Source organism: Harpia harpyja, chromosome Z (genome assembly GCF_026419915.1).
Source record: "Harpia harpyja isolate bHarHar1 chromosome Z, bHarHar1 primary haplotype, whole genome shotgun sequence".
Classification (NCBI taxonomy): domain Eukaryota; kingdom Metazoa; phylum Chordata; class Aves; order Accipitriformes; family Accipitridae; genus Harpia; species Harpia harpyja.
The window spans coordinates 79,734,619-79,751,058 of NC_068969.1; the positions used below are offsets into that span (position 1 = coordinate 79,734,619).

The 16,440-nt window shown below is 39.0% G+C and overlaps 1 protein-coding gene across 5 annotated transcripts in view; it reads right to left on the reverse strand.

Annotated features, from left to right (window-relative positions):
* ADAMTSL1 (ADAMTS like 1) overlaps positions 1-16,440 on the reverse strand; it is a 474,745-nt gene that overhangs the window by 168,962 nt on the left and 289,343 nt on the right. For all 5 annotated transcript variants that reach the window (XM_052776382.1, XM_052776381.1, XM_052776383.1 and 2 more), the window contains one exon: positions 9,627-9,754. In XM_052776382.1, the coding sequence (XP_052632342.1) occupies positions 9,627-9,754 (128 nt within the window). The remainder of the gene's footprint in view (positions 1-9,626; positions 9,755-16,440) is intronic.

Sequence of the window (16,440 nt, forward strand, 5' to 3'; positions counted from 1 at the left end):
TTAAAGTCCAGTTTAACAAATTAATATCCTTTTGTGACCAGATTACCCATCTAGTTGACCAAGGGAAGCCAGTAGATGTGGCTTTTCTGGATTTTAGCAAAGCTTTTGAAACTGTCTCTCATAGCATCCTTCTGGACAAAATGTCCAGCATACAGCTAGACAAGCCCATAATATGTTGGCTAAGTAATTGGCTGATGGGTCAGGCTCAAAGAGTTCTAGTAAATGCGGTCACATCAGGTTGGTGGTCAGTCACTAGTGGGGTACCCCAGGGCTCAATTTTAGGGCCAGTGCTCTTTAATGTTTTTATAAATCATCTCGATGCAGGAATCAAATGTACATTAAGTAAGTTTGCCGATACTAAACTAGAAGGAGCTGTGGACTCCCTTGAGGGTAGAGAGGCCTTACAGAGAGATCTGGACAGACTAGAGAGCTGGGCAATTACCAAACATATGAAATTTAGCAAGAGCAAGTGCAGGATTCTCTACCTGGGATGGCGTAATCCTGATTATACATACAAACTGGGGGACGAGAGGCTGGAGAGCAGCCCCGTGGAAAGAGATCTGGGGGTTTGGGTTGATGGCAAGTTGAATATGAGTCAACAGTGTGCCCTGGCAGCCAAAAGGGTGAACTGTGTGCTCGGCTGCATCAAGCACAGCATCGCTAGCCAGTCGAGGGAGGTGATTGTCCCACTCTACACTGCACTGGTGTGGCCTCACCTCGAGTACTGTGGGCAGTTGTGGGCGCCTCAGTATAAGAAGGACATCAGACTACTGAAGTGAAATGTGTGTAGAGGAGGAAAACCAAGATGGTGAAAGGTGTCAAGGGCAAGACATGAGGACTGGCTGAGGTCACTTGGTTTGTTCAGCTTGGAGAAGAGAAGGCTAAAGGGTGACTTTATCACAGTCTACATCTTCCTCAAGGAGGGCAGTGGAGGAGGAGGTGCTAATCTCCTCTCTCTGGTGGCCAGTGATAGGACACAAGGAAACAGAATAAAGCTGTGTAAGGGGAAGTTCAATGTGACATTAAGAAAAGGTTCTTCACTGAGACAGTGGTCAGTCACGGGAACAGGCTCCCCCAGGAAGTGGTCACGGCATGAAGCCTGTCAGAGTTCGAGGAGCATTTGGATGATGCTCTTAGTCATATGGTTTATTTTCAAGTAGTCCTGCGAGGAGCAGGGAGTTGGACTCTATGATCCTTATGAGTCCTTTCCAACTCAAGGAATTCTGTGATTCTATGATTCTATGTTCAGAATGGAGAAAAGAAGGCTCCAGGGGACCTTACTGCAGACTTTTAATATAAAAAGGGAGCTTATATGGAATATGGAGAAAGACTTTTTACCAAGGCCTGTACTGACAGGACAAGGGACAATGATTTTAAACTGGAAGAGGATAGATTTAGATGGGATATAAGGAAGAATTTTTTTCATAATGCAGGTGGTGTGACACTGGAATAGGTTGCCCAGAGAAGTTCTGGATGCCCCATCACTGGAAGTGTTCAAGGTGAGGTTGGACAGGACTTTGAGCAACCTGATCTAGTGAAAGATGTCCCTGCCCATGGCAGGAGGGTTGGACTAGATGATCTGTAAAGGTCCTTTCCAACCCAGCCCATTCTATGATTAAATAAACATTGACCCTCATGTATGTGAAGGGGATGAGTATGGAACTAACAAAAAAGCCATCATGCTGGGCTTTACTCTGTGAAACTCTTGTATATCTAGAATAAATTCACTGGAATCAAAAGAATGGAATATGGCTATACACATATGCAATATGACTACACATTATACCAAAGAGATGGTGTTAGAAAAAAGAAAGGAAAAAATGCCTTTATTTAATACTTAGCCTGAACCAAAACCTGACTGGCTGTTTAGGAATTTGAAGGACAAGTAAACAGTGTTTCTCAAAGATGAAGTCCCTTTCATGGTGATATTAGTAGAAAACAAGTACATGTTTCTGGCTACTTGATGCTTGTTGAAGTTGTGTTGAATGCTCCCTACAGAATGCCATCCAATCTCTTCTAAAGTTTTGTTTATACTGTAGGCTATAGTGCAAGAAATAACCAAAGTAATGTAAAGGTAGCTAGCCCACCTACTGATATACTAAGTTGGCTATTTCTAGCAGTCTAGCCAAGATAGCATAGAGCTCAGAGAAAGCTAATATATCTATTGGTTTTGCAGAGATAAGCCTTTCCTTCTAAAAGTACGATTAGGCTTGTGTCACAATTTCATTTTAAACTCTGGAAGCTTGATGAGGGGACTGGTTCAGATTTGAGAATTTTGTTGGAAATGTTATGATCAGCTGCACCTCCAACAGTGCTCCAACCTGCACAAAGCTCTTACTCTGGGTAGCTTCTGCTTCCCTTGGAGTTTAAGGGTGGCATTATATTTACTCAGAAGTAAGGCAGACCTTGGACTTTTGCTGTACAAATTGCTGAACAGAATAATTTATTCTAATTTTTACTTTCAAATTCTTCTTTGCATTACTCAGAGCCACTGAATTTTATTTTCTAAGTAACAGTTGGCATTAAATGACAGTGCCTAAACTCTCAGTAAAATATGATTGCCTAGTCCAATTAAAATAACAAAAATCAAATTTGAGAATAATAAAGGAAAAGGAGAAAAATTTGTCAGAGTGCTTTCAGACTACTGTTTATTTTCAGCCATTTAGTCTCTCACGTATGTCACTGCAGTATTTTTTATTTTCTTAAGAATTTTTTAAAAAGTGTCTTTAGCTTTACATTTGCATATATAACATATTGCATATATACAGAAAGCAATTACAGTTGCAAATATTTTTCAGATGCTCACTAGGCAAGAAAGGCAGAAAAAAAGCAAGAATTAAAGAAGTGCCTTTCAGCAAAACAACAGCAAGAGGTCTCTTCACAGTCCAAGTGGAAAGAAAATACAATACTAAATCTCACCTGGCCTGCTGTGTCACAAAGATAACATCTAGAACATATTGCAGGCCCCAAAGTACTAACACCCCAAATCTGAACATGCCTGAGCTTGGATCTGGATCCAAGTTTTGCAGCTGGTCTTCACAAAACAAATGTGCTGAGCAGGAACCCTAGTTCCCCATGCTTTGAGGAAGTTTGAACCTGGGTCTGAATCACATGTGTTAGACCAGCTCCGCTGAAATGCTTATGCTTTCTCATGTACGATCTATTGCTTGGGGCTTTAGAGAATCACATCTTAACTTCTTTTTTATAGGTAGTAAGGCTTACAAAAACTCCACATCATGCAAAGGCCTGGCTGATTTAATTCTTTTTCATTTAAAATCCAGAACAGATTTATTGAAAGAATTATGAACATACAAGAGCTCTTCCAGTGAACCTGGACTTATGAACAGTTTATGATCCAGGTGAAGGCTTCACAGACATTTTTGTTAGGTAGGCTACTTCTCAACAGAAAGACAGATTTATGGAAACCATATCCATCACTCATCTGTAGGTACAATGCTGATTACCATTCATTGTAACACAGATCAGTAGATCAGTTTCTCACTCAAAACACCAACATAAAACATCCCTGTGGCAACTCTAGCAATGGATTACATGGGCAAACAACACTAGGAAAGCATTTTATATATCTTTAGCTATTTCACTGAGGCTTAGAAGTAGGAAATTAGGACAGTGACTAACTCGTTCTCCAAAGACTGTCAGCAATCACTCCACAGATTACAACGTTGATCTAGATTGTGTGAAATTTGCAGCTTTTTATATTATTGACTCAAATTTAAGATTGTCGCTTGCTGCTTCTGCCATTAGGAGTTAGAATTGTAGTCTCTCTCGAAAAATAGAAACGCTTCTCCATCAAATGAAAGCAGGAAATGTTCTCATAATTACTCATTTGACTAATCCCAGAGTAAAGAGAATAAAAAGTTCCCTTTTAAAATGCTGCTAGATGGCACAGCTTTAACCAGAAGCATCTACAAACTAAATATACTCAAAATTTATTCCAAATGTTTAAAATCACACAGTATAGCATGGAGGATGTCCTTTACAGAGTAAACCAGCTACAGGTATCAACTGAAGCAGAAAACAAGCCAGCTATTAAGGTATCCTGAAGGTCATTTGCAAGAAGTAATACACTGAGCTAGCATACAGATATAGTTTTGATCAGTGTAATGAGAACCATCCTCCAAAATCATTTGGTAGCACAGGTCACCTAAGAATTTTATGACATTGACTGTACTCCCATTCAGTGATGTGGCATGCTTCATCAGAAAGTTATTTATTTTTGTGGATGTATTCAGCAATTATGACAGCATTTTTGCAAATATGTTTTGCTCTTTATTCTACAGGCCTTAAGATAGCAAAGGTCTTATTCTAGAAGTCATAAAACTCCACAGTATTTAAAATGATCATTGTGACTGGCATAGGAACATTTCATAAAGTGGCATAATTTGCCTTATTTAGTAATGCCAGGATTAGAGCAGACTGCATTTATATCATTGCACAATAGTTGCAGAAATTTGTTAGCCTCTATCTGACAAAGAAGCAACCCAAAAACTAGAATAACGGTTCCATTGTAATTTTCACTCAGAAAGTTTAAAGGACCATTTGTCAATGTTAGATGTGAAAAACTTCAGATTCTTTTGCAATCTAAGCCCCTGAGACAGATAAGTCTGTGACTGTAGCCCGAAACTATGGGCCACAGCCACATGCTTGGACTAAATTCTAAATTCGGTTGTGAAGCAGCAACAGAACAGCAGAAAATGTTTTGGTATGAAAGGTATATACAATTGCAACTTTAAACAGTGTTTTTAAAATATGTAGTATTTGATGTATCCCCTTTTCAGTGCTAGTCAGTGTTGTTGTAATGGGTTCTTATTCTATTATTTAACTTTAACATGGATAACATGCATCTATTCCATCATCATCTGACAGGCACGAAACCATCTGATGCTTGATTTATGAACTGATAATCTGTGTGACCAAAATGAGAAAAGATTACTCCTTAATGAATAAATCCAATTTATTCTGGGCTTCTGTCTTATGAAAAACATCACACAGCATAATACTGACCTACTTTTAGCCAATTTAGAGCTAATTTAGCTAGTTTATTAAACCTAACCTCCAAAGGTATGTCTTGGTGGCTATTTTACTGATCACCTGAGTCAAACTGCAATAAAACTGAGAGTCATTTATGTAGATCTACTGTTTTCATCCTGCAGAATGCAATGGCAGTGGACTGAATTACCAAACTAGTGAATCACTCACTTCAGCTAATTTAGCAAGCAGAGCTGGTGGAAAGGTTATTTCATACTGGTGGTTCACTTGCATTACCAAAAGGCAGCCATCAGCTGAAGGAATGGAGAGAGGCATTTGAAAGGGGGGAAAAAAAGTATTCTAGCAAGTAACAGATCCAGTATGAGGCTTCTAAACAAAGCTGGGGTTGTGATTCTCTCATGTGTATTCCCTCTTTTTTTTGTTTTCTTTTTTTTTAAATTTTTTTTTAGATCTCTGTCACTTTTATTACTGAGGGAAACCTGTCAGGACGATGTTAATGTTGACTTTCTTTTGCTACTAAACATACATCCCTCATCTAATGGTGGAAAACCTCCACTCTATTCAGCAGTTTACACATGATTTCCCAGAAGTAAGAGTGATGATCACAAATTTTGACACCTTAACCCAGATTCAGTATCCATGGGACTCCATAACCAGCTTAGCAGTCTGCTATACACTCACACAAACTGTTCCTTGCTTCATGCTTTAGCTGGAAACAGCAGCAAGACTAACAGGTAGGATTTCTAAGCAGACTGAAAAAAAGACTACCTATCTATTATCTGCTAAAATAATTCCGAAAACTCTAGGACATCTTGCTCTTCTGCTACCTACAACCTTGCTTTACTAGAAAGTGATGACGAATTTGGAAGATGATAGGAAAAAAATCACAATTATCTTCCTGCCAAGCCTAGAAACAATAAAACACTATTGACATTACTGCAGTACTTGTCAATATGTAAAGTACAATTCAGAACACACAGAATATTTTTAGGACCAGGATGGGTGAACTTAGCATAGGAGAATTTATAGTTTCTTTTAAGGTTTGAAAATCTATTCCAATACAAGGAAATTAAATAAATGCACATGAATTTCAGGTATCTAACAAATATTCAGCCATTTATTACCTTGTTTGAGTTTGCTTGAATCAACATGCACACTTATTATTAATACCTAGATTGAAGGTGTGTGAGTACTATCCATCACTATGCTGCATGACAAACTCCAGATGTGCTGTGCAATAGACAGACCACAACAAATAATAGCCAGATTCTGAGGAAGAGGGCAAAGACCATATTGCAGTGTCACTCCACCAGCTCTGCCTGTGTATTTCCGTGTCCCTGTAGCCAAAGTATCCAACAGCTAATAAAACTCAGTTCTCTGTAGAAGCACAACAGTTGTTAGTTTGGCCCTCAAGAAAAACAGAAATGGTCTGTGGTTCTTCTCTCTATAGGTTTTGATCAGCAGTGCTGCATGACAGTTTATGATGGAGAGGAGACAGATGAGGAGCTGAGGAGTTTCTCTTTCCTGAGCTCTGTATTAAAAAAAAGAGAGAGAGAGAGAGAGAGACTCCCTCTCTTTGAGACAAAACACTTCTGGTAAAACACTCTGGAATGATAAAAATAAATACTTCTTCACCCAATATATAATTAGGCTGGAAGGTTCACTTTCAAGTGAGTTGAGGCAGACAACTGTAACATTTAGAGGGGGTCTGTTCTTTGGTGTAAATAACAAGAATATCTGAAGTTATAAAGAGTTAATGTCAACAAAGAGCATGAAAAATGTCATGCTTTGAGGTTTAGCCCAGTCTTTAACTACTAATTAGCAAAATGTTATTTTCCTTATTCTGCTTATTCTGCTACCGGAGTGACCCAGTGCTGCTCGCTGTCAGCGTGGGATACCAGGACGCATGGTTGACTTGGGCTGACAACTCCTGTCTGCTTGTGTGACGGGCATATTTATTTATATTACTATCACACTAAATGTCCTTAGCATAATCAGGACCAGTTGTTCTAACGAAATGTACTGTTAAACAGCCCCTACCCTGAAGTGTTTGCCATCTAAAACACTAGAAAATAGAATTTCTCACTAACACTTTCCATTCTTTCATCACAGCTGTGAAGGCCTAACACAAAACATGTTCCCAAAACAAACAACACAAGCACTAACATAATTTTGGCAAACAAAAGTTGGAAAGAAAACTGGTTTCCTTTATTTAGCTGCATATACTAACGGTGTTTAGGAATGGGCAATTAGTCCTTGCTTTTCTTCAAAGCAGATGCACTGGGTTCTCTCTTTTCATGCAATGCTCTGAAAGTCACCTCATACAGAACTAAGACATAAGGCACTACGAACATTCCTCCCAGGATGAGAAACATCAAGGAGTAATTTGTTCCAAAACACCTAAATATATTGCCAGTTTTCATTTGCCAAAAATATCTAGTATCTTCCTTCATGCTGCCATGAAATTATACACAGCAAATACATGACAGAAACTGTACCAACCAAGAAATTGTCCCAGAGAGGTAGGCATTTTGTTCTAGACTTGCCAGGTTTGAAATATTCATGTGCACAGGCTTATTTCCAAACCTTCGAAGCCTGGGTAAGTTTCTTTCCCCTGCTCCCTCTCTGCCTTTTTCTTAGCGACTTAAAATGCTTGCCTAGCACAAAATTTAATCGTTTAAACCCTTTATTTAATTAGCAATTGCACACAGATCAGGAAAAAGGAAAAACTATCACATATTTGATACTGTGCTAATTCCAGGTGAAATTTTACTATTTATGATTTACTGCTACTGCCTAGCAAAAGTTGTGCACCTAGTTAAACCCCTGTATCCTATCCTGGAATAGGGGGCTTCCCAATCTGAACGGGCCAAAGTTTGCAGTTGGTTTCTTAAGGCAAGAAGCATTGCTGTTGTACTGACAGGGCAGTAGTAAGGTATTGTATGAAAAACAAGTACTGTGTGATTTATGAGTTTATTCCCTGTTCCACTGAGTAGCTTCAGGGACATCCTGAATAGTAAAAGAATCAAAGAGAAGCAGATGGGGAGAGCCTGCCCAGAAGGAATGGTTTATACTCACATACTACAGAGCACTATGACTACTAATACTGTCATGGAGTTCCAAGACTTTTCCCCTCTAGAAACTACTGAGGCAGTTCTCAGTGAGGAAGCAGAAGTGTAGTCAGCAAGCCCTTGTATTACTCAGATTCCCCAGATCTCCTGATATGCCTGGAATCATGTTTACATTAAAGGAACATATAGAAGATCACTCATTTTCCTAAGTGTGAAAAGGATACACTGTGATTGAAAATAAGTACCTGTCTCTGCAATTCCCAGTTTCGAGGTTTTTGCAGAACCACTATTTGCTATGGAACCAACAAGAGAGGAGAATTTGGCCCCATGTTTAAAAACCAAATTATTCTTATTTTTTTTCCATGGGAATGGAATAGAAAAGTTTTTTCTTTTTTCCACTGGTTTCAGTAGATGCTTTTGCCTATCCTTCCTCCTTCCAGCAGACTTTTGCACATTGTCAACTCAATAATAGCTGGAACTAGGAGACCAAACTGCACACAGATAAAGCTAAGATACACAATACTCTATTCTGATCTTATGGTTCAATGCCTTGTGCTGTTTCTTGTCCTCACTGAACAGCATCAGGTATTAAAATGTCAAATGTAGGTAACAATCTCCAGTGTATTGTCACACTTTGTTTTATTAACATCAGTTTTATAAGCAGATGAAAGAAAATACAAAAGAAACATATGCAGGATGGAAAATTGTATTACATTTTTTTATACTACAATATATAAGGTATCAGAGATTGCAGTAAGCCATGAAGTTTTGGTCTGGAGTTTTCCTTCACATCCTTTATCAGAAATCTGTTAATAGTTATCACATATACCATGTTTACTACAGGTAAACTTTTTCCTAAAGTAGATAGAAATAATACTTGCTAGAAATACTTTGCAGGTAAAACTTACACATGCTATAGAGTGGAAGCGATGTCAAATGACTTGTCTATGTTCCATTGGAAGCTAGTAACTGCGGAGGAATAAAATCTCAGATGTCTGACTGGGTACCCAGACTTCACCTTTGCACTGGGCCATTCTAATTCTGTCTGTTGGGAGGGTTTGCTGGTATGGAAGACTTCCTATCTGAAATTTAATTCATAAGATATCCTCTGCAGAATTATCATTCTTATAGAGCTCAGGATGCCATGTTGGGTCAATGTGATGGTTTTATAGTTTCAGTGTGGCTGAGATTGTGGGGCGCTAAACCCAGTGAATTAGTTGTAGTCTGGTACAAGTGTGTGAAAAGTCTTACTGCTTAAACGGTGAAAGGGTAGGGAGGTTTCACTTTTCAGTAGCTGGCAGCCTTGCAAGCTGTCCAGGCAACTTTTGCATCCCCATACGTTTTCACTATATTTTAAAAGGCTGTTGCCTTATCAAGCGTGTTGGCTGCTTGCCTGAATTAAAAAACACACCACCCTGATTTTTTGACATCGAGTTGGAAATATCAGCGTAGTTCAGGACCTCTACTGATTACTTCTTATCATCTGACACATACAAGTAGGTTGAATTCTCCCATCAGTAAAGTAAAAAGCGTTCACCCACTTACTTGCTGCTAAGGCAGCGTCTCAGTGAATACGAAGCCCCTCCTCCACAAGTGCGTGAACATTCGCTCCATGAGCCCCAGGCATCCCACAGTGAGTCTCGGTCTTCCTCTGAGCGAGCTGTTCTGGAGCTCTGAGGAGAGGGAGAAGGAAAAAAATCAGAAAAAATCATTTAAAGGACAAAAATTATTGTTGCTAGTTTTAACCTTTCTTTTTATCGGATATCATCTTGGTCATTGAAAGCAATGAATAAATCTGTTAGTCTCTGACATTCCTACCGATTGGCAGCTGGTTCTTGTTGGGGGGGTTGCTGTATGAACTTGCTTTCATACTTTGAGCATCATACTCTGCCTCAGTTTGAGACTGCTGATGGCTATTATAAAAGAGCAACAGTGGACAACAGTGAGGCAAGGGATTTTTCTTGATTAAAAGGAAGAGGTGGAGTATTGTAGACATTAGAAATTGTGCTTTGAAGTTTTGTTACTGTGTTAGAAACTATGAAGGGGCATATTAAAAAGTGCCTTCCAAGATGCTCTTGAGGAAAAAAGAATCACAACATAGTGAATCAATGTGATACAAAGACATTCAACATAACGACTTTCATGCACTCACCATAGGGAACTGGAACTATCGTTACTTCTCTGTCCAAAGATCTAGAAAACTTTCTGGACAAAGTTTCCCGAACTGTTTTATCCCTGCTATTTGCTAACTTAAAAAAGAAAGTGTACACTACCTGAAGAGCTGAAGTTCTCCAATGCGAGGCACAGACCCAGGCAGTGCTATTGTTAATGCCTATGGTTGGGCACAAACAATTTTATAGAAAAGCAGCACTGGTGGACTCAGAAATTCTCAGCTCTTCTAGGATTAACTCATAAATGTACGGCAGTACCTGCCTCAAATAATGCAGTCATGCATGTATCCAGCATTTCATTTTCATTCATGCAAATACAGCTCAGAAACATAGATCTGTAGGGACACAAATGATTTAACCATTTAGATAGGTATTGTCCCTCATGGATCACGTGGTTTTGTTGGAAGAAACTGAATAACCTAAAAAAGCACGCAAAGGTGCATGGAAAATGCCTGTGTCTGATGGAAAGCAGGCAGTGTTCTCCTTCAAATCTTGGTGCTGTGGGGCCAACACCTGGTAAATAGCATTTCTAACTGTATTTGGAATAAATGAAGAGGCAAGCAAACTATATGAGGGAGACTTTGATGGTACACCTTCAACAGAGAAACATCACCAAGCATCATTGCTTGTTAGAGGAATCAACTTTGGTTTTCAACACTGAGGGATTATTTGAGCCACAGAGATAGCTCAACACTGAAATCATATTATCTTCAGTGAAGCTATGTAAAAATTTTGTCGTGAAATCTGAAACCTAGTGAAACATACCAGTCTTGAACATTGTTATTCACAGGCAAAACCCAAAAATGTTGGCGATGGTTTAGGGCTGTGAACAGGGTCAATATACATCTGTTTAAAGGAGATACTGAATTTGTCACACATAACCGAGATCCTAAACTGAACAGTCTGTGTCTGTAGAGCAAAGGACTAAGTCTGGCATGTTAAGATATGAAATGTGTGTTAATTGGGATTTATCAAGGTAAGAGGTTAACTATTCAGTATACTTTAAGGAGCCAGGAATTCATTATATATGTTAACCATTAATAATGAAAGAATTTTCCAATATGGAAACCTTTTAGTCCTATAAAATTCTGCAAGGGGATTGCAGTTCACCCACTAGTGTTGTCTGTGACACTGAATAAACACCCAGGCATAAGATTAGCTGAAGTGAAAGCTCATGTCTTTTATAAGCTGTCTCTATACTCAGCTCACCAATAAGGCCAAAGTCTCGCACTGAACTCTGTTCTCCTGAAAACAGAAAGCCCGTAATCTCAGTGTTGTGCACATTTGCACCCTCTCATAGTTATTAGCTCCATGCATCTGAAGGATGAAAACATTGCCAGTGCTGTTCCCATGGTCCCACGGGAGTCTTCCTGCCCTGAAGCAAGTCATTAGCTCATGGATCAGTACTTAGCTTACTCAGGTTGACAGAATAATTGTATTGCTATATCCTTTCCAAAAGCCTGATACTACTCTGACATACACTGGCACAATAAATTAGTGGTAACTAAATAGAAAGTTGATCGTGTTAAACCTGCTTAAGTGAGCTCAGACTGTATGCCAAATTGGCAAACTTCTATGGACATATTGTTTGAAGGAGAAAAAAAAAAAACTTTGCAGGACACCTGTCCAGCCATTTTTTTCTTCTTTCTCTCTCTTCCCATTATTACTTTTATCAAGGTACAGTCCAAACCTGATCTTAAAGAATGCATCAGTCTGTTTGGGCAGCATGGGTTAAAAAAGAAAGAATTTTCCTCTCTGCAAACACACCAAATACAGCTATTTCTTTTGAAAGGAAGAGCTCAATAAGTGGCAAGGGCCAAGTGCAGGACCAGTGCACAGCAACACACCAGACTGTCCACCCAGTCATGGCTCCCCAGCATTTCACAATGGTTGCCTGCTGCATTCCTCATGCTGCTGCTCATGGACCCTTCAAGGGCATGAGTGCTCCTTTTTTTAAACCAGAGTATTTTAAACAGCAAATACACAAATGCCACTTAAATAGAGCTGAGTCTGTTTGGCCTTCTGACACAAAGGCAGCCAACCCTTTTGAAAGACCTTTAGGATCTGGTCCAAAGCATGCTGAGGTCAAATGAAAACTCCATCAAATTAAAGGAGTTCAGAGGCAGAACATTAAAAGATAGGCTGAAAAGGGGACCCAACACAATTTGTAAAGATTTTTTTTTAATTAATCAAATAAATCTTGTGAATGACAAGGAAGCTAAACCAAGCAGGCAGGAGGCAAGCTTTCTTCAAACAGCTCTGCTGAAGCACCTCCACTCTGATCCTGCTGCTCTATCTTAGCACTTTTGCCAAGCGGAGGTTGCCAGCTATGCCAAATATAATGATTATTCTGTGGTGTGGCCAACCTCCAATTTCATTTTGCTTCATGGTGCACAGCTTGTAATGGCATTTTAAACACATGTAGCACTTTCTTCTGAAGAACAGCTGTTGGAAGATAGTTTAGATGGGTAATTGAATCAGGTTTTTTGTTGCTGTAACACTAGTATGATGTAATTTTGTTTTGGATCTACTGATGGGGAAAAAAAGCTAAATTAACTTAGTCTGTGAGACATGATACTGGATTTGCTTAATGAGTGTATAACAATTATTTGACACTCTCAGTTTATCCTATCATTATCAAAATGCAAAAAGATTTAATTCCAACACAATAATTGCAAGGGTAAGTGTAAAAATTAAAGTAACATAAGTGGTCAAATTCTGACCATAGCCAGATGTGATCCATCCTCTAGATACAATCTCTTTAACATGTAGACATGAGATAAGAGTTACGACATGCCAATTTACTGAGGTTATTTCAGCTGACCGCTTTCTGAAGGGTATTTTTTATAAAATGAAAATGTGTGTTTGCACTTTTAGTCTGCTAAAAATAAAATGTGTGTCTGTGCTGTTAGTTTACAAGGAAAAAGATATCTTCAAACTGCAAATGGATCTTTGTCCTGATCATTCACCACTGGTTGAAAGCCCAAAGACATAATTAAAAAGGATTGCAAGGTAAAGTCACTTGAACCAAGTACTCCTACCTCATCGCAAATTATAAGCATCAGCACAGCTAGACATTCTAAGGGTCCAAATTTTTCTGAAATAAATTGTACTCCCACCCAGAGGAGAGCCATGTGCCTGTTATTTGCATTCCAAGATTTGTTATAAGACCTATATATTCCCAGAAAGCATGTGATCTCAAGCTGGAACAGGCTCCAAGTTTTCTTTTAACAAGTGGAATAAACATAATTCATTTCAACTCCATCCATGTTTAATGTTAAAGAAAGCAGAGTGGTTTCCCCTCCTGTGAACTACACAGTTAAGATTGAGCCTGAAATTCTAGCAGTGCCTGAAAAGCCATTTTAAATCTGAAGAAGATTGTCTATTGCAGGTCTTTTACAGCTTCAAAGGATATATACCATTACTAGGTAAGAATTCACTGTTTAGCACAGATTTTTCAAAAGTAGCTTATACTGCTAAGGAATGATTTCTACCCTCTTTCAACAAAGTGAAATAAACTGAAGAACCTACACTAAAATACTTATGATAACAGTCAAGAACATAGCAGTGTTCTGCAATACAAGAACTCCTACAATACTCCTTGAAAGCCCTAACGTTCCTGCCACTAAGAGTAAACAGGAAAAAAAAAAAAAAGAAAAAAAAAAGGAGAAAAAACCCAGGGGGGTGTGGGGTACATGCCTTTAAAGCTGCAAGGAGTAAAGCTGCCACCACTTAAAGCTTCCTTAGAAAAAAATCTTTTATCTCTGCCAGAAGTACCCCAGGTTAGTGCTTCTGGAAATGCCAGTGTATGCTAAAGCAGCAAAATGTAGACAGTCATCAAGGCTCATTATGCCCTGCTGCTGGTATCTGAAGAGCTTCCTTCTCCCTTCTGTCCATTCTAGGTGGTTCTCAGCCTGAGCTTCCCAGGAAACACCCACTGCTTTGTCCACACAAAACTCATGATGTCCTCAGATCTACAGCATCAATGGCAGAAATGTCACCTGAAAGCAATTTGCTTATCAATGAGCTACATAAAAAAAGTAAGTCTGCTAGCACTAATCAAAATCAGCTCTTTCTTTATCTCTCATTACCCTAATACACATTTAACCCGAGGGTGATCCTGCAGCTACCACCTAACACAGAAGCTCCAGAGGAAATGGGCATAAACTCCCAAAGAGTCCTCTAATGAGAGAGAAGTAAAGCCCTGTGCTTTTGGAGAAGAAAGCAAGAAGGATCACTTGTACAAAATGAAATCACTGTCAGTGGATAGGGCACTCAGGTGAAGATGCTTACAAGAAAAAAAAAGTCTGTAAACTACAAGCTGAACAAAGGACTTCTTATAATATAAACAATCTGACATTTATAATATAAATAATCTGACAGAAGTAAGACTAGAAGAGCTAGGTATCCAATTTTATTCTTAAAAAAATCTAGCTTAAGTGTTTAACAGTAATTTCTGAATTTATTAAAGAGTTGTCAGGCATTCATTTTCTATATGGACTATGAGATGAATAACAGGTCTTTCCTACCCTCTCCACTAACACACAGCACACAGAAATCATTTAAACTATCTGGAATAATATGTAAAAACCACAAGCGTCACACATCCTTAAATCACAACAGCTGCCTGGCCATCCAGGAGCTGCCATCCCTGATGAGAGAACCACGTTTCTTCTAAGACCATGTGTGTACACATGTGTGGGGGTGCACAGAGGGAGAAACATGAAGAGTAGCAAAACCTCTGTTCATACCCTGAGACCTATAAAAGAAGTTCAGCCTTAAGAAAATAAATCTTAGTCACATATTGGAATTGAATTTAAAATTTTGTTTGGAATGGTGCTATCCCTACAGAATCCAACTATTTGTCAGTGTCACACAGAAAAGAGTGTGTATAAATGCAGATCACATTGTTTAATTGCTCCTCAGTTCCCAAGGGTTCCAGTCTTCCTCCTCATTCAGTAAAACACTGCTAAAGTCATATTTTTCAAGCACCCAGTGTGTTCCCTAGATTAAACAGCAAGATAGTGAAAAATGCAGCTAACGTCTTGTTGGACTAAGGCACTGATACAGACTTTAAGCCACAGTTATTTCCCAGATGATATGCACCTCTGGGTTTGGTTAAGAAATTTAAATCATCTGTTTCTTATCATATCCCCATTGTTTAGGGGTACGATGAACTGTCAATGACAATATGCAAGGCTCCTTTGAGGCCACTGCCTAGACTTGTCTTTTGCTACTGTGAAAATGATATTAGGGACAGAAAACCAGTATTTTTCCCTATTATATGGTCTTTCTGCCCTCCCTTTTCAGATACGTCCAAGTGCATCCCTATATGAATTCTTGCCAAGCCATACATTCTCCTTTGAGTAATCCTTGATCATCTTCTGATGGTTGTCACTTAGGTCAAATACATACTTCACACAGTACTGAAAAGCTGTCTGTAGTGAACCAGGAAGAAACTGGTCTCAGCACTTACCTAGGTGTGTAACAGCAGGAGACAAGGCCAGTGACCTCGTCTCTTTTTCAGAAACATATCTTTCAAAATTTCAACCAATGCAAATATATGGTTTATAAGAATTCATTTGCACAATGTTGTGTATCTTTATTGCATTCCATCCAAGGAAACAGCTGGATTACAGCTTAGATGGGAAATTGCTTGAAAATCTCTGGCTTTTGAAGGAAGGCAAGGCAGAACAAAATCACAGCCAGCTGAATTAATATTCGTAATTACTGTCAAACAAAATGTTAATATGCAAGACATTCCTGACTAGCTGTTGAAACTTTTCAGAGTGATTACTTAGAAACATTGTAAGTAAAATATTCTGACACATCCACTTTGCAATGCACAAAAAACATGTTTAATGTATCTAGGCAAAGAGTTGCACTTCATTTTAAACAGTATTGTATGACTGAAGCACATCCACTCTTCCAGAATAACTGTACCATACTGAAGAAAGGGCTTATTAAAGTAAGCCTTATCCTTGTGAGGAGCATAATTCCCTGGAAGCACTAGGATTCCCCATGACAATAGCTGTCCTCCAGCTCCAAGCAGATATCTGCCCATTTCATGCACCTCATGAAAGCAGAGGTCCCCAAGCCAGCCTTAGCAGTATGTCCAAGGACTTACTGGGAATGAACACCAACCTATTTTCTTTTCCCAAGGGGTCTGCTTCAGGGTCAGGATGAAT